The 25,353-nt window shown below is 37.9% G+C and overlaps 1 protein-coding gene across 1 annotated transcript in view; it reads right to left on the reverse strand.

The window, feature by feature from the left end:
• Positions 1-921: 921 nt before the first annotated feature.
• The window catches only part of LOC124605771 (corepressor interacting with RBPJ 1), a 71,055-nt gene continuing 46,623 nt past the window's right edge, over positions 922-25,353 (reverse strand). The window contains exons 5-7 of the mRNA XM_047137655.1: positions 10,362-10,507; positions 5,098-5,195; positions 922-1,726 (exon numbers count right to left, since the gene is read on the reverse strand). Of these exons, the coding sequence (XP_046993611.1) occupies positions 1,276-1,726; positions 5,098-5,195; positions 10,362-10,507 (695 nt within the window). The 3' untranslated portion in view covers positions 922-1,275. The remainder of the gene's footprint in view (positions 1,727-5,097; positions 5,196-10,361; positions 10,508-25,353) is intronic.

Below are 25,353 nucleotides of genomic sequence, written 5' to 3' on the forward strand. Positions count from 1 at the left end.
CCAAAGTGTTAAGGCCACACACTGTAGATATGCCTCCTCTGCATCAGCAGCATTATGGGCCTGGTAGTGGAAGAAAAACAGTACATTACCCACACCGTCTTGTCAGTGGTGTCATGCCTGTGACTGCCAACGCATGAGCGACATCAGGAGGGAGGAGTATGAAGAACTTCATGAACTTGAGCACCCATCTGATAAAGTCATAATACAACTGCTTTTGTAATATGCACAAATAGTTCATTTTGTTGAACTTGTGGAAGTCTGAAAATACTATTTGTGTCTTTATAGCCTATGATGAGATCTCTAGCATTAAGAGAAGAGAAGTTAACCACTAAAAGGTGCTTTGGACCACAACCTTAATGCCCATAAAACAAAAATCATCAGTGATAGAAATCATCTGTTCAGTTCATCGGATGTAAAGAACACTCCACAGTAAAAACAAAATGAGGCAATGTAATAAGAGTAAACTGAAGTACAAATACTTTTTTGTTGACAGTGACACCCACTGGCTTCTTACAACTTTATTTTTATTATTCATGTCACTACAGGAGTGATGCATATAGGTTGCAAGAACAATTTTTATGTTGCCTGAAAATAATCAGAGAGATTGAACCTAGTAGCAAAATAAAGGCTTGTTTGTAAGTTGTTCATTCTGATACATAAAAATAACTTTCTTTAAATTTTTATGAGCTGTGGGGCAATGCCTGCAAAACCCAAAAAATTACTTTGTTTTGTACTTGTGTTGTTCATACACTTATTCTCAGTCTGTAATGGAAGACTGACCACTATGGTAAAATATTCATTGCATAAATTAGCAAATTGACATTATTTTTCAACTATAGCTAGTCTAAGAATGCAATTATTTTGCCATCTAAAAACAAATTATTTTGAGGGTGATTACATGGTTACTAATCTAACCACCGATACAAATCAATTTTATTTCATTATCTCCTTTTCTACATTTTACTCTGCGAATAAAAGAAACCTTTATATATAACACAGTACTAGCAGAATTCTCTAATTAAACACAAATCTGAGTTTGCACAAAGTGTGGCTGCTTCAGTTTCACAGATGGAAGGGCTGCCACAAAGTATCACTTAAAACAATTAATATAACAATGATGTGTGGAATTAATACACAAATATTCTCCAACAACTATTTCTCACATGATATTTCTTATTCCAAATAAATCCAGAAAATTTTATAAATGATTGTCTATTGAAACAAACTGATCTGTAATGAAAACTGTTGCCAATGTTCTCTGACCATGGCATGAAATCAAGATCTACGTTGCCTCTTTTCTGAAGATCCCTCGTGGTTTTCTATTGATTTTCTCTTTCTTGACTGTTCATCATTGTAGGTTGGGTGTCTTTTATCTTCAGATTTTCTGTTTTCATGATAATGTTTCGACTTTGATTTTCCTTTTGAGTTTTCCTCTGTTTCACTTTCACTACTACTGTCTTCACTACTACTGCTTGAGCTTGAGGTAGAAGATGACGATTGTTCATTATGGTTGTGCTGCTTTTTCTTCTGTTTCTTCTTGTCTTTATCAGTATGTTTCTTGCTTGATGTTTTCTTTGATTTCTTTTTCTTGTTCTTATGCTTTTGTTCTCCATCTGAATTAGAACTGTCTGTATTATCCTCTTTCTTGTGTTTTGAATGGCTTTTGTGTTTCTTCCTCTTTTCCTTTGAATGTCCGTTTTCCATTTTTTCCAACTTAAGTAAAGCTCTGAAAACAAAACAAAAAGAGCTACAGAAACACCATACTTAACAATTAAAATGCAGCACTAAAAATTATGAAACAACTCTTTACATAGTCAATAAGCAGTAATGACTGTAACTGGATGTCATTGAGTATACTCCTTCCTCCTCTTTTACACACACACACACACACACACACACACACACACACACACACACAGAGAGAGAGAGAGAGAGAGAGAGAGAGAGAGAGAGAGAGAGAGAGAGAATTTTAACACATCTATCAGTCTTACTTCTTCCTTTCTTGCCAACTCATCTGTGTACCCATATTCTAGATTCATCTTTCAGCATTATTTGTATCTTTTTTCACCTGCACACAAAATTGTGGATTAAATCAGCTTTTGGCATATTACCGTATGCCAATGTCCAACAATAAAATCTTATTTTCTGAAAGAAACCTATCATAATGAAAATAATTGTCTACAATTAATGCTTCAGTTCACTAGCAGATTTAGCCATAATAATTCATTGTTAAAAAGACTGATTAAGCCTCGTGTGTCTGTCACTGATGATAAATATTCTTTTACTGAATATCATACCAGTCTAATCATAGCTGCTCCAACAACTGGGTGTTTAAAATTACACTTAAGGAAAGTTACTTTATAATGAGAACCAAGAAGACATTTTTGGTACACTATTGGCATTGAGATGAAATACCCCATACCTACATTACTACAAAATCGCAGTACCTTCAGAAAGACCAAAGAAAAGGCATCTGGAGACTCTTAGGAAAGACATACAGTATTTTTCCTCAGAGGTTTCCTTTGTGGGGAACTACTGTCATGAAGAACTTTTTGAAAGAAATTTCCACCACATGACTGTAAATTACTACTCATTTATTTCACACAATCATGATCTTGGCTTTATAGCCATTCTCAAGTGAAAGCTGAAATGTCACAAAATGTCTTACATGCCTAAATTACATGTCATCGTCAAAATAACATTTATTATCTGCTCTTATACACCAGTCAGCGTATTACAGGATACAAGTACATATCAAAGATACCAAATAAGGCTGACACTGTGCACAGTAAATAAACACTGTCAAACTGCAATGTGTATCTGTCAGCCATTGTTATGACCTGCATTAATCATGTCCTTACATCAACTGACAGAATTTGTCAAAACAACCTAAGATTTTCTTATCACGATTTCTGCAACAAGTAACCAAATTGATTTGAATTACCTTGGTGAACATCCTTGTCTCTCAGTAAATTACAGACAATTCTGTTTTCATTTCAGTACCCTAACTAAAAATATTTTATTACTTTTCAGGGGCTATCAGCTGCTCATTTGTTTACTTCATCATCATTTCCTTCAAAAACAAACTTCTGAATCCTTTAAGACATTTCTTCTCCTGTCAAATGTAGAGCCATCTGTGAAAGCAGCCATGTCATATCAGCTGTGCTGCTAATATTATCCAGCATTCAACTCGAGTATGACAACTAAACAGCTGCCTAACTACATGAGTGACCATCGACAAACTGTAGCTAACTAGAAACTCTACCATCCACTTGATCAACAAGTTGCAAATTGCTACATGCTTCATCAATGGCTTCAGCAGCTATTCAGTACCTGTACTATTTGGATTTCTCCCCTACACTTCTTGTCAGCCTGAGCACCCACTCATTAAACAGGTGCAAAAACTGATGTGTGAGTTTCTTCCAATTGTATTAACATAGCTGTGCAGGTGTGTCCGTATGACTTAGAGGAGCCATATGAGATATATATGGATAAAAATACGTACCAAAGTCAAATTTTACAATTAACTAACTAGGTTGAAACTGCAGGGAGAGTATAATGCCTTGGTCTACACACAGTGCACATAGCTGTCATTTTAATTCACTGATACACATGTAACACTGTAAAATATGTCTCCAAATTTATTATAACCTACTAAATACACTTTTAGTACTTGGTTCAAGTACATAAGCATCCACATTTTAGCAGTCACACCAAAGTTCACAGCTGCTGCTGATGTATGAAAACAAATACACTATGTGATCAACAGTATCCAAACACCTGGCTGAAAATGACTTAAAAGTTCGTGGAATTCAACATGGTGTTGGCCCACTCTCAGCCTTGATGACAGCTTCCACTCTCGCAGGCATACGTTCAATCAGGTTTCTTGGGGACTGGCAGCCCATTCTTCATGGAGTGCTGCACTGAGGAGAGGTATCGATGTCGGATGGTGAGACCTGGCACGAAGTCGACGTTCCAAAACACCCCAAAGGTGTTCTATAGGATTCAAGTCAGGACTCTGTGCAGGCCGGTCCATTACAGGGATGTTACTGTCATGTAACCACTCCACCACAGGCCGTGCATTATGAACAGGTGCTTGATTTTGTTGACAGATTCAATCGCCATCTCCGAATTGCTCTTCAACAGTGGTAAGCAAGAAGGTGCTTAAAACATCAGTGTAAGCCTGTACTGTGATAGAGCCATGCAAAACAACAAGAGGGGCAAGCCCCCTCCATGAAAAACACGACCACACCATAACACCACTGTCTCAGATTTTTACTGTTGGCAGTACTCATGCCGGCAGATGACGTTCATTGAGCATTCGCCATACCCACACCTTGCCATCTGATTGCCACATTGTGTACTGTGATTCGTCACTCCACAAAATGTTTTTCCACTGGTCAATCGTCAATGTTTACGCTTCTTACACCATCGTGGCATCATTGGCATTTACCGGCGTGATGTGTGGCTTATGAGCAGCCACTCGACCATGAAGTCGAAGTTTTCTCACCTCCTGCCTAACTGTCATAATACTTGCAGTGGATTCTGATGCAGTTTGAAATTCCTGTGCAATGATCTGAATAGCTGCCTGCCTATTACACATTACGACCCTCTTCAACTGTCAAAGGTGTCTGTCAGTCAACAGAATGAGGTCAGCCAGCTTTTGTGCTGTACGTGTCTCTTCATGTTTCCACTTTACTATCACATCAGAAACAGTGGACCTACGGATGTTTACGAGTGCGGAAATTTTGCATACAGACATATGACACACGTGACACTCAATCACCTGACCGCGTTTGAAGCCATGAGTTCCGTGGAGCACCCCAGTCTGCTTTCTCATGATGTCTAATGACTACTGAGGCCGCTGATATGGAGTACCTGGCAGTAGGTGGCAGCAAAAAGCAGCTAAATGAAAAACGTATGTTTTTAGGAGTGTCTGGATACTTTTGATCACATAGTGTACTTATTCAGGTGGGTTAATACATTACACAGACATCAGCAAGAAAAATCTTACAATTCTAAATTCAATGATCAATTTTCACCCTGCATTTGGAACACAACATAATGCTATCAGCAAAGTAACTCGATACTTCTTACCTCAAAAGCTTTTTCTTCTGCTTTTTTGACAGGGATTTCAGCATCTCAATATCTGATGCCTTCAGCTTATCGTCATCTGACTCCACTTTCACTGACCTCTGGAAACAAAAGCCATAACTGTAATGTAAAAATATAAATTTCATCTCATTTGCAAATCTAGTAATAATATGTAGGGGTTTCCAGAAATGACTAATTTCAAATTTTCTTTTACAACTAAATACTTTATTCAACAAATGATATGAAAAGAACCACAGCTTCTATCTGGTTAAGGGACACGGCGTTGCAACTTTAATCACCTACTCTAAAGGAGACTTACCAGATGAGATGAGAAGGAAAGTCTGTCCTCCTCATCCCGTCTGGTAAGTCTCCCCTGACCCACAGCTCTGGGCGACTTTCCCAAAATCCACCCTTCTCCTAGACATCTCCAATTCTTTTCCTTCACCCCTCTTCCCTCCCCTACAACCCTTCTGTCTGAAGAGGGAGACACTGGCTTCGGAAACTTCTCTAATTATAATCTTTTGTGTGTGTGTTCCGCTGCTGCTTGGTGGGAAGATATTATCTATCCGGTTACCTGATTTTGTCAAAAATTGATTGCTTTTGCTGTTACATCAAGCAATTACGATGTTTGAAACTAATTACATATTAAGTATTTTTTCAGACAATGGTAAACAGATTGCCCTTACATCCTCTTACCCAGGTTTAAACTTTGCTGGATGCTTCATCAGTTTCCACATTTTGCTACAAATTATTAACATCACCGGCAAACACATGCAAAAGAGTGGAAATTTTGCTACATATCTCTCTCTCTCTCTCTCTCTCTCTCTCTCTCTCTCTCTCTCTCTCTCTCTCTCACACACACACACACACACACACACACACACACACACACACACACTTTGCGCTGGATGGTGTGTCCATCCTGAACTTTCCTTACTGTACTTATAATCTAAACGGTAATATCTTTCAGAGACATAATGAAGTTCAAAACAATAATGGAAATTCCTGGATGGAGCAATATTTACAATAACGGAAAGGCAGTCAATCACCTACAGCAGGCCGCTGCATGGAGCACAGAAACACATAGCAAAAAAAAAAATGGTTCAAATGGCTCTGAGCACTATGGGACTTAACATATGTGGTCATCAGTTCCCTAGAACTTAGAAGTACTTGAACCTAACTAACCTAAGGACATCACAAACATCCATGACCGAGGCAGGATTCGAACCTGCGACCGTAGCAGTCGCGCGGTTCCGAACTGCACGCCTAGAACCGCTAGACCACCGCGGCCGGCAAACACATAGCAGGAAAAAGCGTTTACACTATAATCCGTTCATCATAAGAATAAACCCGATGTAAATGAACACAAACACAATGAATGGTCAGAAGCTGTAGCACACGTACACTGGTATTGTTATGCTCTTGGAAGTAGGTCCTACTTATGTATTAGATATTACTAAGTTCCATTAAATGAAACTTAAATATATTCAAATGTATTTACAGCCATCAACATTTTCTTAATCACACTTTAGCTATGTGGTTTTTATTTCAAAAATCGTGAATAGTCACAGTCTCTGCAGCTTTGTGCTCTGATTGTCGCACTGTTAATGCGCAGTATGAAAATGGCTTAGGCTGCTTTCTGTTCCATAGTGAAACGCATGTGTGGAACATGGTTAAAAAGTGCCGAGAAATAGGTTGTGTTCTTAATGTTTTTCACAAATTTACAGAGATAATCGGCTTTGAAGTTTTCCCAGTGCTGTATATAATGCAGTTGATACACAAATCCACAACGAATGTGTAGTGCTGTCGGTAGCATAATGGAATGTGAACCAATTGCAGTTATTCATGTGTTGGTTCAAACCTCCACAGTAACATTTTTTTTTCCTCATTCAATTTGAAATACCTACATCTCGTAATTATAAAATTCATCATAATTTTTTATGAATAATGCACATCGTCTTGTTTCTAATTACATATTGGACAAAAAATTTGTTTCCATTTAAAATACAAATTTTTAATTAATTTATCGTGTTTTACGAAAGACTGTTCATAAAAGTTGTTTACATTAAGAAAACATAACAATTTAATTTTTTAAGGCATAAATGAAAAACCAAATCCTCTTTATTTGGAGATGTCCATTGTTTTATAAAATACCGTAAAACATGAGAAACAACCATTTTCACAGCATCCAGCACAACATACAAATGCGGCATTTTTACATTTGCTACTGTACCATTACAATACGAACCCAACAGAACCGAGGCTGGAGCCAAGCCACAGGATTTGACCCGAGAAGTAACAGGACTGTTAAGCTGCCAGACATACTGGAACTAACGCACACAGCTTTTTCACGTGTCATTGCTGAATACACAACGGCTCATCTTAAAAGAAGAAGAGAAAATGCTGCGCCAGGTTGGCTTCGTGAATTCTATTGTTGACAGGCTCGTTATCAACGTAGCAGGTGACACTTCCAGAACTGAAATGTATTTCTTGGATTCAGATGAGGAAGGAGCTAAGAGATTACGAGACAACTGACTGTAAGTAATACCTTCAGTGGCTTCAATATTTAACTATACAGTGAAATCCTTCATTACTCTCTTACATTACACACAGCTTATGCAGAAAAATTACCCTATGGTTAAGTCTCAGGAATTTTCATCATTCTTGTTTTTAATTACAATAGTACGTTAGCTAAAAACTATAACATGTCGCGGTTTTCATCCAGTCATCTAAGGAGTGTATTGAGGGAGATTTACAGTGTATTATTTCAAACTGCTCAAAAATTAAATGACATTCAAAGCTGTACTACTCCTATGCTCGTCTCTCTTTAGTGGGAACTGCAGTTGGCCATGTCACTGTAGGCTAGCTGTACCAGCTGACCGGCCAGTGGTGTCTAAGTTAAATGCGCTGGTAAATCTGTTGTCCTGTATTATCACTAAGTCAATGTGTGCGCTACACACAGCACAAAACGCACCCTTATTATCATACTTAAGAGACTCGAGACAGCCTGGCTGCAGCCCCACGTGAAACGGAAATCTAATGAGGTTCCAGAAAATGCGGAAGAATACATAGTGCAATGTTTATCAGGTTTATTCTTACGACGAAAGGATTACAGCTTCCGAGCAATAGCTCTTTTTCTAGAAAATGTACACACATTCATGCACACAACCACACAGATACCCAAACACAACAATGACTATTGTTTGAAAGCAATTTATAAAGTGGTGCTGGAAAATAGAGAGTGTTGACAAAGTTAATGAGAATGGAGACTTGAGTATAGGAAGACAGCTGAACAATCCCAGCACTTATGAGTTTGAAATGCAAGCAGTGAGTACAAGGGAAGATGAGACAAGACACTGTACAGCAAAAAGTACTGCTTCTTTATCTATGGTGTCTTGATTATATTCCATCATCACTGCAGGAGTTCATCTGATAATGTAGTTAATCAGCACACACAAAATTATTAAAACAGACAAGCTTAAAGAGCACATCCTAAAACTTTCATAAATCTTAATTAAAGATAACCCTGCCCAGTGAACTCGGTACAAAGAGTAGTTTCCAAACATGATGCAAGAAGAGGAGATCATTAAGGAAATTGTTTGGCCTGATAAGGTTTAGTTTAAGCCGTAAGAAAAAGTAAACATACTGAACTAAGCGAATTATTACACAAGTAATATACACGCGTTGGTGGAAAAGAAAGTCATAATACCAAGAATTAAAGTGATTTAGATGTCGTCTCAAGGCCACTGTTTCATGTATGTGCAAGTAGTACTCGTCACTTGTATCTGACCACACATCTCTTTGGCATGCTACGAGGGTGGTTTGAAAAGTTCTTGGAACGGAATAGATAAAAAGTACTTAGATCACTGAAACTTATTTTTTTCAATGTAGTCTCCTTGTAATGCACTTGTCCGATATTCAAGTGCCTTGATCCCATCTAGAAAATGAGTTTCCTCGAGGCCTGTAAAATAGTTGTCAGCTCCGGCTATCAATTCTTCGTTTGAAGTGAATCTTTGTCCACCTAGAAAACATTTCAATTTTGGGAAGAGATGGGAGTCTGATAAGAGTTATATCAGGTGAATAAGTGGGAAGGGTGGGGGGAGGGGGGGGGGGGGGAAGGTTGGCAACAATTCATACCTTAGTTCATGTAATCTTGCCATGGTGACAGCACGTTTTTGATCCAGCATCAAAAGTTGTGTCATCCATCTTGCAGATAATTTTTTCATTTCTAATTTTTCAGTTAAAATGTGATATACCCTTTCAGATGACATCTGGCAAGTGTGAGCAATTTCACGCACTTTCAATTGGAGATCCTCCATGAGCATTTTGTGCACTTTTGCAATGATTTCTGGAATAGTGACACATCTTGGTCGAACACTGCTCGGATCATCATCTAAGCTCTCCTGACCAAATTTAAATTCATTTGTCCACTTGGCAACAGTTGAATATGAAGGAGCAGAGTCCCCCAGTGTATTCTGGCAATCAGCATGAACGTCGTTTGCTTTCATTCCCTTCTTTACGAAGTACTTAATCACTGCTCAAATCTCAATTTTTTCCATCTTTGCAAATCACTACACAGAAAAGACAACACAGCCATGTCACTGCCACAGCTCTCTTGGAAGAGCACTGACATGGCATGTGTTTACAGGCAACAGTCCAATGAATATCATCTGAACAACTCTTGTGCTAGTGCAGACCTCTTGTGATGATTCCGAGAACTTTTCAAACCACCCTCGTATTTGTGTGCTCCATGATAGTGACAACAGCAGATATTACTAATGATATATGAGATTGCCTTGAGTAAAGGGTAAGATTGAAAGGAGGATTGGGTTTTCCCACATTCTTCACATTTAGTATCACTAGACTTTATCGATTGGAATCCCAAACCATGTTGTGCAACATAGGTAACTAACCACATAGGCACAATGTCAGGAAAAAAAGTGAAAAGCAATATGTGACAATCACAAGAGATACATTGAGAAATCTTTACCAAAGAACATTTCATGTTACAAAAGAACATTTCACGTTCATCAAATGTGACAACACTGATGATGACCTATTGTGTCACAAGTAATTGCTGGAGGTAATCAGGATTCATCATCTTATGTCTGTATCAGTTTAGAGTTATATTTAAACTGTCTCATCCCTCAATCCCCTGGGAATGTCTACACATTTTATGGAAACCTTTGTATTCAACACGAGATTCCAACTTTCAAGGACAAATTTAAACAGGCTCTGTTAATGATTTATCTTCTAATGAAACAAACCTGCGATGTCTGCTGCTGGAGAGAAAGTGCACTCTTTTTCATTGCAAGTCCATCCTCCCTCATCTGCTGTAGCAACAAATGAGTATCAAGACTGGAAGCTGTGTTTTCAGCACTTGATGACTGATTATACATAGGACATTCCTTATCTGAAATAAAAGAGAACTGGTAAGATGATTAACGTCACGCTAATGAGTGACAGGAAATGCTGTTCCCAACAGGCAAATTAAACGATACATATTTATTTACCATGCATGTACTTTAATCCAAACAGAGATTAATTTACATATTTCATCTTACATTTAGTAAAAATCCCATAGAAACTGAGTACCAAGGCAGTGAATTTAAAAAGTAAACTTCACTGTAAAATAATTTATTACACACCATACAGAAGCAAATTATGTCATAACACAGCAACTTGAAGCCATGACCAATATGAAGTAGTGCAGAATCACAGGTCTCAAAATATTTTGCATTTTCCTTCCTCCTTACTGGTAGATGGAAACTAATACTAAAACAGATGCTGAAAGAATGATGAGCAATCAGGAGAGCTACTGTGATTTAGTCATTCTAAAGTCACAATTTACTATGAAGTGCCTATAATAATTGCTACTGAATTCTTGACATCTGTGCACATTTCCACCGCACATCCATCGTGTGTGACATCCGGCAACTAGAGTTCTATGAATGTGCTGGGTGACACTTCCAAAAACTCCATCTGTAATGTCACACACTATCTTACATACCATCTATTCCATTAAATTTATATCAGAAGAACCACAAGGAAGTAAAAATCTCATTACAAATGTGCTTAAGAGGATTGCAGGAACCACAAGCTGTTCCAGTTGCACAATAAAGAGAATAAAAGAGGGGGGGGGGGGGGGGGGAGGGACTGCTTCCTAAAGCTTTACAATTTCAAGAAAGACATGGAGTCACGGGAAGGAAACTTTATATTTAGGTAATATTAATGAACAGGTTGTCATGGGACAGATTGTCAGGGGGCTGACACATAATTTGTATGTGATACATGTTCTTTATTTTACATTTCTAGAATTGTAATAATCAACATTGTGTCCTATAGGACCGAAAGGCAAAGGTCCAGAGTTCGAGTCTCGGTCGGGCACACAGTTTTAATCTGCCAGGAAGTTTCATATCAGCGCACACTCCGCTGCAGAGTGAAAATCTCATTCTGGAAACATCCCCCAGGCTGTGGCTAAGCCATGTCTCCGCAATATCCTTTCTTTCAGGAGTGCTAGTTCTGCTAGGTTCGCAGGAGAGCTTCTGTAAAGTTTGGAAGGTAGGAGACGAGGTACTGGCAGAAGTAAAGCTGTGAGTACCAGGTTAAAACTGCAGCAAGGCCTTTGGCCATGTGAATCCCTAATCTATAGATTTAATTTTTTATGCAGAAGTCAAACATTTTCCGAAAAACTACTTCAGCATGAGATGCAGATTTGGTTCCTTTACACAAAGAAACCTTTTAAACAGCACAGATGATGATTCAACAGCCAGTTATCTCCTTTCCTTCAACCACACCTAGATACAGACATTATTCTTTGTGTTACAGGGCTAAAAAGTCTACCACAAAGTGTACATGACAAAGAAATGGGCACTGAATCTGAATAATGAGTCAGTGTTTGTTATGCTTTACACGAGGAGTGTTGTCACAGGCTACACGTCTAGATCAGCCAAGTCACTCACTGCATCAAGATGATAGTCAACATAGTCTCTTTTAACGTTAGTGATCATATTGTAACAAAATAGTTCACGCAGATTTCTTTTGTATTTTACTCTCTCTTTATCTCCAGCTTGCAACTACAATTATGGCCATATTTGAAATCATAGACATGTGCGTGTGTGTGCACGCGCAACTTTTGTTCTGTAGTTAAAAAGCCAGCTTGAAGCATAAGTGAAAAGCAGTTCTGTCTACTATGAAGTAATTTTTAGATAATAACTGTGAATGTCATTTATGGTGATCTTTTTATGATTACTGCTCACAAGAAGACAGTACAAACTTCCCCTCACCAATTTGATTCATACTAACAGAGTGTGTAGGGCACGACTGGGACTGTAACATACATAAACAGGAACAGGCAACTTTCAAGCGGTTTTGAGAAAATTGAGTTCGAAAATTATAGGCATGCTTATACTGCAAGCTTTGTAGGACCACCAGTGTTCATGGGATCTGCAGCCGAGCAAGTAAGCACTTAGTTTCATATGTGTGAGGTCTCTGGATCAAATCTCGATGCTGGCAGTTTATTTTTCAATCCCATATAATTCTAACAACAAATTTATTAAGACAATAAAAAGTATCAATATTTAATCACTCATTTACTTTTTTATAATATTTAACATGAAAAAAATTAGAAAATTTTTTTTCTTCAAGGAGATTGAAAATCAAAAAAAGGATACACGAGGACTTTCAATCAAATCAGTGTAGTCATTTTATTTACATTATTACATCTACATTTGTGAAGATTATAATGTGTAACCTATTCAGCACTGCTTGAATCAGGATGATACTGACTGTAGAAACATGGAAAACTATATTTATTGCAACATACATCACATGTAAGGTACATCAAATTTTTGCATGTGCATGGTTTTTTCAATATATCTATTTTCAAAAGAAACTTGATTTACATTTATAAACGGTCACTGATCACCACACAAATTTGCGGCGTACCATGCCCATTGAAGTACAGTATTAAGTACTGGTGCAGATAACTCATAAAAAGATAGAGTACTGGCAGTGAGATTTGATACAGAAACCTCATGCTTATAAAACTAAGTGCAAGGAAGTAATACCAGCAGCAAGATTCAATCCAGACCTCGCGCTTATGAAACTAAGTGCTTATTTGCTCAGCTATGGACTTGTTGCATATTAGCAACCATACAAAATATATACACATGCCTAAAATTTTCAAACCCAATTTTCTCAAAAATGGTTGTGAGTTGTGTCTTTCTACTTATATATGTTGAAGTCCTATCCATATCCTGCACACCCAGTCAATATGAATCAAGTTGGTGAAGGGAAGTTCATGTGATCCCCTTGTCAGTGGCACCACAACTACAAATAAAAAAATCTTCCACATCCACTGATACCTTATCAATTCTGCTATTTATGTGCAATAATAAATGAAAGGAAGTGTTGTAAATTAGGAATTTCTTACACAACAGTTGGCACTTGAATAGCAAAATTTCACTCATTTTCTTCTATGAAATACATTGACTAAGCATTCAAATCAGATGCATTAACTTCATGTATTCCATTGACTTGGTTGGTGAACAAATGACTGACTTCTGAACGAAGCACAATGAGTGACCCAATAACTCATTGGAGCCTATAACGAACGTGCCCCCCGAAACAAGTAGCCAGTTGAAGATGGCTATCATTGCCGACTACACATGAATTTCATATAATGTCATTAATACATCCGCTGTGGTCTCTGCCACATCACGTTGTATATTTATGCCCTTCGTTGACAATTTTAGAATTAGCTACCTGTCTAAAAATTATCAGTCTAATGAAGTAGTGATGTAAATTTTTTAAAACTATGTGGGTTCTGTGAGTGAACAATAATTGAACCTTTTCTATTTTTAGCCCTAGATTGTTTCATTTCACTTCTTTAGGGGTAATTACCTCACATATGGAACTATTGATTTAGATAGTCACATTAGCTGGCAAGTAATCAGAGAGGTAAGTTTTTGATTTTCTTTTGAGTGGGGTGGGCTTCTCAGTTGCTTGCTTTATGATACGTGGGATCTTAATGAATATCTTTGCACCAAGAGCACATAGCTCCACCATGAACCCCAGGCAGGGAGGCAAAGTCTATATGAAAATTATATTTTTATCTGGTATTGTGATTTTGTTGATCACAGTTCCACTGAAATGATTCCTATTGTCAACAACAAAAACAATTTAGGAATGCAGAAATCATTGATAGCATTCAACTATATTCTGTTCTATACGCAGCTCAATAACATGTTTTGAGGGACAATGTTCATCATCATCATCATCATCATCATCTAGTTGTAAAAAATAGCTTCTAAAGATAAAATGCTAAAATATCAACTGCAGTGTACAGAAGATAAAATAGGCTCTGGGCTCTTTTCTTAGATTAAAATCTTCGACATCTATCAGTGGTTCCCCATCTCACACTGCACATTACACCAGGCCACTCTGTTCTATTGTGAGCTCCAAAAGTGTCAAGTTGACACTTCTGTACGGATCTGGTGGATAATGTGAACTGACATGTCCACAGCATTACTGTATAACTGCAGCTTATTGGCTAAACCATAATGCTCTTCAATTGGCCACCTACTTTTCCTCATTTCCTAAGCTGACGATCATCAGCCTCTAGCTATTCCATCAAAGAGGTATCAAAAATATATAATCATGTTTTGGACCTAAATATAATTCTACAAAGCCATTAAGAAATATCATTTCGTTCCAGAATGAGATTTTCACTCTGCAGCGGAGTGTGCGCTGATATGAAACTTCCTGGCAGATTAAAACTGTGTGCCAGACAGAGACTCAAACTCGGGACCTTGAGAGCACTTGCCCACAAAAGGCAAAGGTCCCGAGTTTGAGTCTTGGTCCGGCACACAGTTTTAATCTGCCAGGAAGTTTCATATCATTCCATTGTCTTTCATTTGTGCCTTCAGAATATTGCCATGCTTCTCTTTGCAAATGGCAATCTCCAGTTTTTCTAACAAGTCAAATTTCCTCTCATTCTTTTCTATGAGCAAGTTTTGTAAGTCGTCGTCTTAATGGGACGGCCTGTCTTGTATATATGATTCACAACAACTGATTTGTCACAAGTACTTAATCTGACTGCAACTTTCTCTTACTTGTGCCTGATCCATTGTTCTTCCTGTTTGTCCAATATACCCTGCATCAAGCATGTGCATTGAATTTCATAAACTTGAACTTATTTATCTTTGTACCAACATCATGCTTGAAGTTATACTTAATTAGATTGTTTGTCAGGAACACTATTTTAATACTGTGGGTTTAAAAATGTTCATGGTCTTTTGTGGGCACAGAATCATGACCATTTTCATTTAATCTCAGTTAAATCTGTTCCTTCGGTGCTTATTACCTTTATGCAGCAATTTATTAATAATATATGCTTTGTAACTAGTGTTAACTGCTATCTTTTTAATGATGTTTAGTTCCGTGTCTCTACCTTCTTGATCTTGGTGTAGTGCACACTGTAGTCAGTAAACTGCACTTCGCACTACACCATGGAAGGAAGGTTATTTATAAGACTGCGGATGGCACAAATCACTAGTAATCACAGCATCAGTTGTCGCTTTTCTGCACATGGTAAATGTGTGCTTACTGCCCTGCTTTTTAACATTCAAATTAAGGAATGACCTTGTGGATAACATCAGAAGTTCACTGAAGCTTTTTGCGGATGATGCTGTAGTATATCGAGAGGTTGTAACCATGGAAAATTGTACTGAAATGCAGGAGGATCTGCAACGAATTGACGCATGGTGCAGGGAATGGCAATTGAATCTCAATGTAGACAAGTGTAATGTGCTGCAAATACATAGGAAGAAAGATCCATTATCATTTAGCTACAATATAGCAGGTCAGCAACTGGAAGCAGTTAATTCCATAAATTATCTGGGATAGGCATTAGGTGATTTAAAATGGAATGATCATATAAAGATCAGTAAAGCAGATGCCAGACTGAGATTCATTGGAAGAATCCTAAGGAAATGCAATCCGAAAACAAAGGAAGTAGGTTACAGTACACTTGTTCGCCCATTGCTTGAATATTGCTCAGCAGTGTGGGATCCGTACCAGATATGGTTGATAGAAGAGATAGAAAAGATCCAATGGAGAGCAGCGTGCTTCATTACAGGATCATTTAGTAATCGCGAAAGCATTACGGAGATGATAGATAAACTCCAGTGGAAGACTTTGCAGGAGAGACACTCAGTAGCTCGGTATGGGCTTTTGTTGAAGTTTCGAGAACATACCTTCACCAAGGAGTCATGCAGCATATTGCTCCCTCCTACGTATATCTCGTGAAGAGACCATGAGGATAAAATCAGAGAGATAAGAGCCCACATGGGGGCATACCGACAATCTTTCTATCCACGAACAATACGAGACTGGAATAGAAGGGAGAACTGATAGAGGTACTCAAAGTACCCTCCACCACGCACCGTCGGGTAGCTTGCAGAGTATGGATGTAGATGTAGATGTAGAAGGAATTGAAAACTGCTGTCAATTTCATGGTGCACAGTAAACTTAATTTTGATATGGGTGTCACTGAACTTTTTTACTGTTTCATCAAAACCTCATCAGAACGGCCAACAAGCAACAAAGTATTGTCTACATAAAATTTATAATAAACAATTGTACCTTTAATGGTTAGGTTAGACAAAAGCTTTGTCTTCTACGTCATTGCTAAAAATGTCAGGCATAGTCCATGCCTGTGAAAGTTCAATAGTTCAATTAAATCGCTGGTCTCTTGTCTTGAAAGTTTACTGTATTTAAGGTCATTTCTTCTGATTATCTCTACAGTTTCATGACCAAAACACAGGAGTATGTATTCTTAACATCTAGTGAAACCAAATGGGAATCATCAGTGACTGGCTTCTCCTTCATGTTGTCAATTAGAGCCATACTATCATACACTGAACAGTTGTTCTCATACATGTAACAAGAATTTTGTTATGCAATCTAGACATATACTCAGTGGACAGAACAGCACCTACCAATCTTGAACATAGAAAACAAAGGGAACAAACTTGACATGCTAGAAGAATTGGATATTGTTATTCATGAAAAGAAACATAGAAATATTATGAATACACAAGTGAAAGACAATGAAATGACATTTCTTAGCAACTTCGTAGAATTGTTTTTAGGGCAGATTTATGATTATAAATGGTAATACCTCGTTGACAGAGTAGTTAGTGGCTGGCAATAGTATGATTAAGAAATGAAGAAAAGCAGGTACCAATAGAACAGCATTATGGTTGAGCCAATTGCTGCAGTTACACGTAATGCTGCAAACATGTCCATTCATAACAACTCCTTAATCTCTGCAGAAGTGCCAACTTGACACACTTGGAGCCCACAGATGAGCAGTAAGACGCAGTGCGGTGTAGTGTATGGTGTGAGATGGGACAGCTACGATGATTTTAGTGTAAGACTTGGACCTAAAGTCCAAAGTGTCTTTATTCTACTTTAATTACTGAAAAAACTAAATGGCTGTTACTTCACACCTGTAACGGATAATATTGAATTGCATAAAGGAGTGAATGCATTGGAAAATGAGTGTAAGACTTCCAAGATCCTTAAGATTTTGACCATCATGTCTATCAAATGCCACATCAGACAACTGTAGGTGACACCCTTCACCCCCTGGCAGCCACGGTATTTTTGGAAATAAGACATCCTGCAGCCACTTCATTTTTAGTCAAACTTGGTAGCAGTGAAAGAAGCAAATATTTGTGAATTTCACACTTCTTTCAAAACCCTAGGACAGGTAAATACAAGTAACAGAACGTGTTAGTCAGATGCAACTGATGTGGAGTTATAATGTTACATGTCACTTATGACTGGTACCTTGGCAGGTATCTAATGTCTAATATTTTTTGGAAGTTTTAAAATGATTTGTCAACAGGCACAGCCAATAATGTGGGTGTTACCTCAACAACAATGAGGTTGAGTGTAGATGGTAGGATTAATTTGCTTCATACCTTTAGTGTGCGTAAGACGGCTGTTGAAAAGTTGAGTGAAGAAGTAGTGCATAGCATTTTACAAGTTATCAGTGATTAAGAGATTTCTTCTAATGACTATTCCATATCAGATATGGAATCCTGTGATTCAGATGATGAAGGATATACTAAGAACAAACGCAGCTGTTGTATTTCAGCAAACAGAAACAGAGGAAGAGGAAAGATTGGTAGACCCCATATGAACAAAAGTGTTGTTGGCAGAAATAAAAGAAATTATTCAGAGAGTGAAGGGAGACGAAAATTTAATAGTCATGGGTGACTGGAATTCGGCAGTAGGAAAAGGGAGAGAAGGAAACGTAGTAGGTGAATAATGATTTTGGCTAAGAAATGAAAGAGGAAGCCGCCTGGTAGAATTTTGCACAGAGCTTAACTTAATCATAGCTAACACTTGGTTCAAGAATCATAAAAGAAGGTTGTATACATGGAAGAAGCCTGGAGATACTGACAGATTTCAGATAGATTATATAATGGTAAGACGGAGATTTAGGAACCAGGTTTTAAATTGTAAGACATTTCCAGGGGCAGATGTGGACTCTGACCACAATCTACTGGTTACGAACTGTAGATTAAAACTGAAGAAACTGCAAAAAGGTGGGAATTTAAGGAGTTGGGACCTGGATAAACTGACTAAATCAGAGGTGGTACAGAGTTTCAGGGAGAGTGTAAGGGAACAAATGGCAGGAATGAGGGAAAGAAATACAGTAGAAGAAGAATGGGTAGCTTTGAGGGATGAAGTAGTGAAGGCAGCAAAGGATCAGGTAGGTAAAAAGACTAGGGCTAGTAGAAATCCTTGGGTAGTAGAAGAAATATTGAATTTAATTGATGAAAGGAGAAAATATAAAAATGCAGTAAATGAAGCAGGCAAAAAGGAATACAAACGTCTAAAAAATGAGATCGACAGGAAGTGCAAAATGGCTAAGCAGGGATGGCTGGAGGACAAATGTAAGGATGTAGAGGCTTATCTCACTAGGGATAAGATAGATACTGCCTACAGGTAAATTAAAGAGACCTTTGGAGAAAAGAGAACCACTTGTATGAATATCAAGAGCTCAGATGGAAACCCAGTTCTAAGCAAAGAAGGGAAAGCAGAAAGGTGGAAAGAGTATATAGAGGGTCTATACAAGGGCGATGTACTTGAGGACAATATTATGGAAATGGAAGCGGATGTAGATGAAGATGAAATGGGAGATATGATACTGTGTGAAGAGTCTGACAGAGCACTGAAAGACCTGAGTCGAAACAAGGCCCCGGGAGTACACAACATTCCATTAGAACTACAGACGGCCTTGGGAGAGCCAGTCCTGACAAAACTCTACCATCTGGTGAGCAAGATGTATGAGACAGGCGAAATACCCTCAGACTTCAAGAAGAATATAATAATTCAAATCCCAACGAAAGCAGGTGTTGACAGATGTGAAAATTACTGAACTATCAGTTTAATAAGCCACAGCTGCAAAATGCTAACACGAATTCTTTACAGACGAATGGAAAAACTAGTATAAGCCGACCTTGGGGACGATCAGTTTGGATTCCGTAGAAATATTGGAACACATGAGGCAATACTGACCCTACGGCTTATCTTAGAAGCTACATTAAGTTAAGGCAAACCTATGTTTCTAGCATTTGTAGACTTAGAGAAAGCTTTTGACAATGTTGACTGGAATACTCTCTTTCAAATTTTGAAGGTGGCAGGTGTAAAATATAGGGAGCGATAGGCTATTTACAATTTGTATAGAAACCAAATGGCAGTTATAAGAGTTAAGGGGCATGAAAGGGAAGCAGTGGTTGGGAAGGGAGTGAGACAGGGTTGTAGCCTCTCCCCGATGTTATTCAATCTGTATATTGAGCATGCAGTGAAGGAAACAAAAGAAAAGTTCGGAGTAGGTATTAAAATCCATGGAGAAGAAATAAAAACTTTGAGGTTTGCCGATGACATTGTAATTCTGTCAGAGACAGCAAAGGACTTGGAAGAGCAGTTGAACGGAATGGATAGTGTCTTGAAGGGAAGATATAAGATGAAAATCAACAAAAGCAAAACGAGGATAATGGAATGTAGTCGAATTAATTTGGGTGATGTTGAGGGTATTAGATTAGGAAATGAGACACTTAAAGTAGTAAAGGAGTTTTGCTATTTGGGGAGCAAAATAACTGATGATGGTCGAAGTAGAGAGGATATAAAATATAACTGGCAATGGGAAGGAAAGTGCTTCTGAAGAAGAGAAATTTGTTAACATCGAGTATAGACTTAAGTGTCAGGAAGTCGTTTCTGAAAGTATTTGTATGGAAGTGAAACATGGACGATAAATAGTTTAGATAAGAAGAGAATAGAAGCTTTCGAAATGTGGTGCTACAGAAGAATGCTGAAGATTATATGGTTAGATCATATAATTAATGAGGAGGTACTGAATAGGATTGGGGAGAAGAGAAGTTTGTGGCACAACTTGACTAGAAGAAGGGATCGGTTGGTAGGACATGTTCTGAGGCATCAAGGGATCACCAATTTAGTATTGGAGGGCAGCGTGGAGGGTAAAAATCGTAGAGGGAGACCAAGAGATGAGTACACCAAGCAGATTCAGAAGGATGTACGTTTCAGTAGGTACTGTGTAATGGAACTGACGAATAGACGTCATTTTATTTTATGATACACTAATAGACGTCACTTTATTTTATTATTCACTAAAGTCGTGTTATAAAAGCTTTTGCTTAAGATAATACTAAGTTAGGTGTTGCGATCAATAATCGATATTGGAATTGTACGTTCTTTGTAGCTTATGACCGTGATCTTTGGTCTACTACGGGCTTTCGGCCACTTGTGGTCTGGCCACGGTTGAGTGTAGTTGTGCATATAGTTCTTGCAATAAATGTGTTTGATACAAAGAAACCGTGGAATACTGCGTCATTTTTCGATAGTCCAGTAATAATTAAAAAACCCGCACCTTTTTCTTGGACCCAAAGCAGCCAAGGAATCATCGCCTAGACAACAAGAAGCCACAAGGACAACGCAGACACAGCAGCATCAACAAAGGAGACATCATGGCCAGCTCTACTAAATTACTTTACAGCCATTAGCCACACCGTAACGGTGTCCTTATGGAGTTAACTTTTCCTGCACAGTAGAGCCGGTTCGTGACAACTGGGGGCTCGTCCGGGATCCAGACATTTATATGTACTGGATTGACGAAATCTGTTGTGCAGAAGTCTAATGACCACGTGGTACGAAGCAATAAAGTGGACTGACCACACGCGTGAGGACCAAGACTGAAAAGATAAGTACATTTGTTTAGTGCTGTTTTTTTTTTTTTTCCTTTTATTATTTTGTGTGTGTGAAATTTCACGAAGATGACCATTGTGAAAGAGAAAAGTGGTGCGGAATCTGAACAGGAGTGTGAAAATTTGTTAGTCTTTGGGGACGTAGACATACCGATAAAAACGGAAGACGAGTCAGTCAATGAAACGGATCAGAGCCTTAATCCCTCAGAACGTGAGACGTCGGACATTAAATTACTGTTACAAATGATGAATCAATCGTTAGTTTTTAATCAGACTGTTGCAGCCCGCTTACAAGCTAATGAAGAACAATTGCAAAGCATGAATCAGTTGGTCGCGGACAATTTTCGGGTTATAAACCAGAAAGTGTCGCGTCTAGAGGGAACTATGAACAAAAAATTTGATAATGTCTTAGTTTGGGGTAATAAACTTCGCAACGATATTTTAAAGATAGACAAGAAACTTAGCAAGGCAGAAACAAAGATTTTAGTGGTAGAATCTAAAGTGGGAGAAGTAAATTCTAGTCTGAGTAACAAAATTCAGTCTGTAAAAAATGAACTGGTCACAGACAGAGAGGAAAATGCAAAATGTTTAGTTAATGTTAATAATCAAATAGATACAGTTTGTGTAAATGTAAAAGCTATGGCAGTAGATCTTGAAAGTAGAGTAGACTCTAAACTAAATGTTGTGAATGATAAAGTGGAAACAGTCAGTAACACGGTAAAACTACACGAGATTGAAACTAAGACAGATGTTAGTGAATTAAAAAGTACAGTATCAGAGTTGAACCAAAAGTTTGAAATATTTAGCAATGAGGTAGCTAACAAAAATTTTTCTATGAACACATGTACCTTATTATCCAATATTCCAGTTAAAAACTTTTCTAATGAGTGTAGTTTGCATCCTGTCGACTTTCTGCAGAGTTGTAGAGACAACTTTTTGCCCAATATGAGTGAAAGTTTCAAAATTAAGTTTGTTAAAAAATTTTTGGAGGGAGAATCTTTGTCATGGGCCAATCAAAATTTTTCTATAGACATGTCTTATGCAGAATTTGAAATTGAGTTCTTGAAACGGTTCTAGTCTGAAACTGAACAAGCCAGGATAAAGAGCGAGTTCCTAAATGGGCCAAATTATAGAGAAACACAGGGGACTATGAAACAGTTTTGTAAGAATCAACTGAAGAAACTTGTGCATTTGAGTAAACCCTTCGATGAGCTCACACAGATATATGCTTTGAAGAGAAGGTTGCCAACAGATGTGCAATGGGACCTAGTGTATGGACCAGATGACAACATTGAACAATTTCTTAACTATGTGGACAAGCTTGACAGGATTATAGACAAAGTGGGGAAACCAAAAAACTATTTCAATCACGCACAAAGAGGTGGGGATCATAGTTGGGGAAACACTAATTTTAACAGGAGGGAAAACAGTAGGCCCAACAACCATAGTTTTCATCATAGGGAACAAAATAGTCACAATATTAATAACAATTTCCATGCAAGGGAAAACTATAATTTCCATTCGAGAGGACAATCTGGGAACAATTGGAACAGAAGTAATTACAGGGATTCTGAAAACAGGAATTGGCGTGAACATAGTGACACCAGGGGTCAAAATGCTATGGGAAGTCCTGAAGCAAAAAACTAGTGTACGCTCCATTGTCGGTCCACAAGGTAGGGGCGAAAAGCATAGGTAATAGAAGGACCAATAACAGTGACTACATTGCACCAAGAGATACGTCTCAAGTAATGAGTAGTTATCTTATGAATGTGTACTACCCTCTAAACACAGTACCTGTTAAGAATGAACACATTGATTGTAATAAAGAGCCAGAGAAGATATTTAACTTAGTTGAATTTTATGAATGGGCAGAAGCTTGTAGTTTGTCAGAGGACCTGCAGATTAACGATTTAAATAACCTAGGAATTGATGCACTGATGAGGGAACCAAGTGAGCAAATTGTCGACACTGATTTAACGGGCAAAGAATTAAAAACACCTGGATGTGAAAGCAACGTTTTAAGTTTTCGGAAGAGAGAGGTTGATGATTGTAGTATGTGGGGAAATGAAGATTTAATGATACATGATGATGGTGAAAAATATTTTGTTTGCTTGAAAGAGGAAATGGAGGCATTAGGTGTTGTGGGAGATACTGATATGCATGTTTTAGATGTACCCAAAAGTGTTATTAACAGTTCAATTGGTGTTAATGCCAGTGTCACAACCAATAGGCTCAGTAATCCAACATCTTATGAAGGAACCTGGGCAGTTGATAAAGATTCCCTGAACAGTGAAACTGACTGTGCAAGTAGGCTACCATGTACAATGAACAAAGGTGACTTATTTCTTTATAATATGTGGCTAAATAGTGATGCAATTAAAAATGATAGCAATTTTAGAAAAATGATTCTTAATATGTCTCAAATTTTATATCCTGATTGGTGGAAAAACACTAAACATATTATTGTTGAGCAACTGAAGGATAAATACCTTAGTGGTGAACAATGTTATATGGGTGAAAATATTTGGATTGAGGGAATTATAAATGCAAGTGACAGTGCCAATGATGTGTGTGTTAATGTAATGACCGTAGATAATAAAGGTGACAGTAATATAGGTACTTGTAAGTCAGAAAGTCATTGTTTCAGTGAAATTCAAAATGATTTATTGTATGAATACGTTCAGCCTGAAAAAGGTGGTGACATAGGTAGTCCGTTCATTAGAGCAAAAGTTGGTACATGGGAAGGCAAGTGCCTTATAGACACAGGGAGTCAGGTGTCAGGAATATCTGAAATTCTGAGCGAAAAGCTGAAGTGCGAGAAAGATTACATTGAAATGCCAGTCATTGGGGTGAAAATAAGAGGGGCTACAGGAAAACATAGTAAAACTGTGAAAAGACAAACTTTGTTATCTTTTACAATTGAGGGAGTCACATTTACACATGGATGCCTAATTATACCAGGCCTCGGTGAGGACTGTATTCTCGGGATGTCATGGATTCGGAGTGTAGATGCAAGATTTGACTGGGGAGGACAAAAACTTATCATAACAACACCAAATGGGGGGTGTATCTCCACCAAATTTGTCAGATCAAATACAGTTTTGTGTAATGATAAATTTAACACTATAAATCTTGTAAAGGAGAAAAGATATGTTGACAAACACATAACGGAGCTAGATTTAAGTGAAGTAGATTTCAACACTCTGGTAAACACTAAGATTTCAGAAGCTAGCAGTCTAAATGATGAGCAAAAACAGGAACTAGAGTCTTTGTTATGGGAATACAGTGATGTCTTTAGCAATATTCCAGGGAAAGTTAGGGGTTACGAATGTACTTTGCTAGTAAGACCACATGACCCATTTTTCATAAAACCATATGGTGTGCCCATAGCAAAACGTACAGCAGTTGAGAAAGAATTACATAAGATGGAAGTGTGTGGCATTATTGAAAGGAGTATCAGTGCTTATAATAACCCACTGGTAGTTGTGTCAAAAAGGGATGTGGGAGTGAGAATAGTTCTTGACTCAAGGCCTTTAAACAAGATCTTATACAGAGAAACAGACCACCCTGAAAACATTGATGAGCTGTTGCACAAGTTCAAGGACATAAAATTAATGTCAAGTCTAGACTTAACCTCAGGCTTTCACCAAGTACCCCTGGCACCCAAATCTAGAAAATACACTGCTTTTCTTTACAATGGCCGTTGCTATCAGTTTTGTGTAGTCCCGTTTGGCTTGAACTCATCGGTAGCAGAATTCATTAGAGCTTTAGACCATGTGCTTGGGCAGGAACTTGTATCCAAATTAGTGATTTATGTAGATGACATTTTAGTAACTGGACAAGATTGGAATGAGCATGTTGGACTTTTAAGACAGGCATGTGAGAAACTTAGAAGAGGGGGAATGACTCTAAAACTAGAAAAGTGCAAATTTGCAGTACCTGAGTTAAAATTTTTGGG

This window comes from Schistocerca americana, chromosome 3 (genome assembly GCF_021461395.2).
Source record: "Schistocerca americana isolate TAMUIC-IGC-003095 chromosome 3, iqSchAmer2.1, whole genome shotgun sequence".
NCBI classification, from domain to species: domain Eukaryota; kingdom Metazoa; phylum Arthropoda; class Insecta; order Orthoptera; family Acrididae; genus Schistocerca; species Schistocerca americana.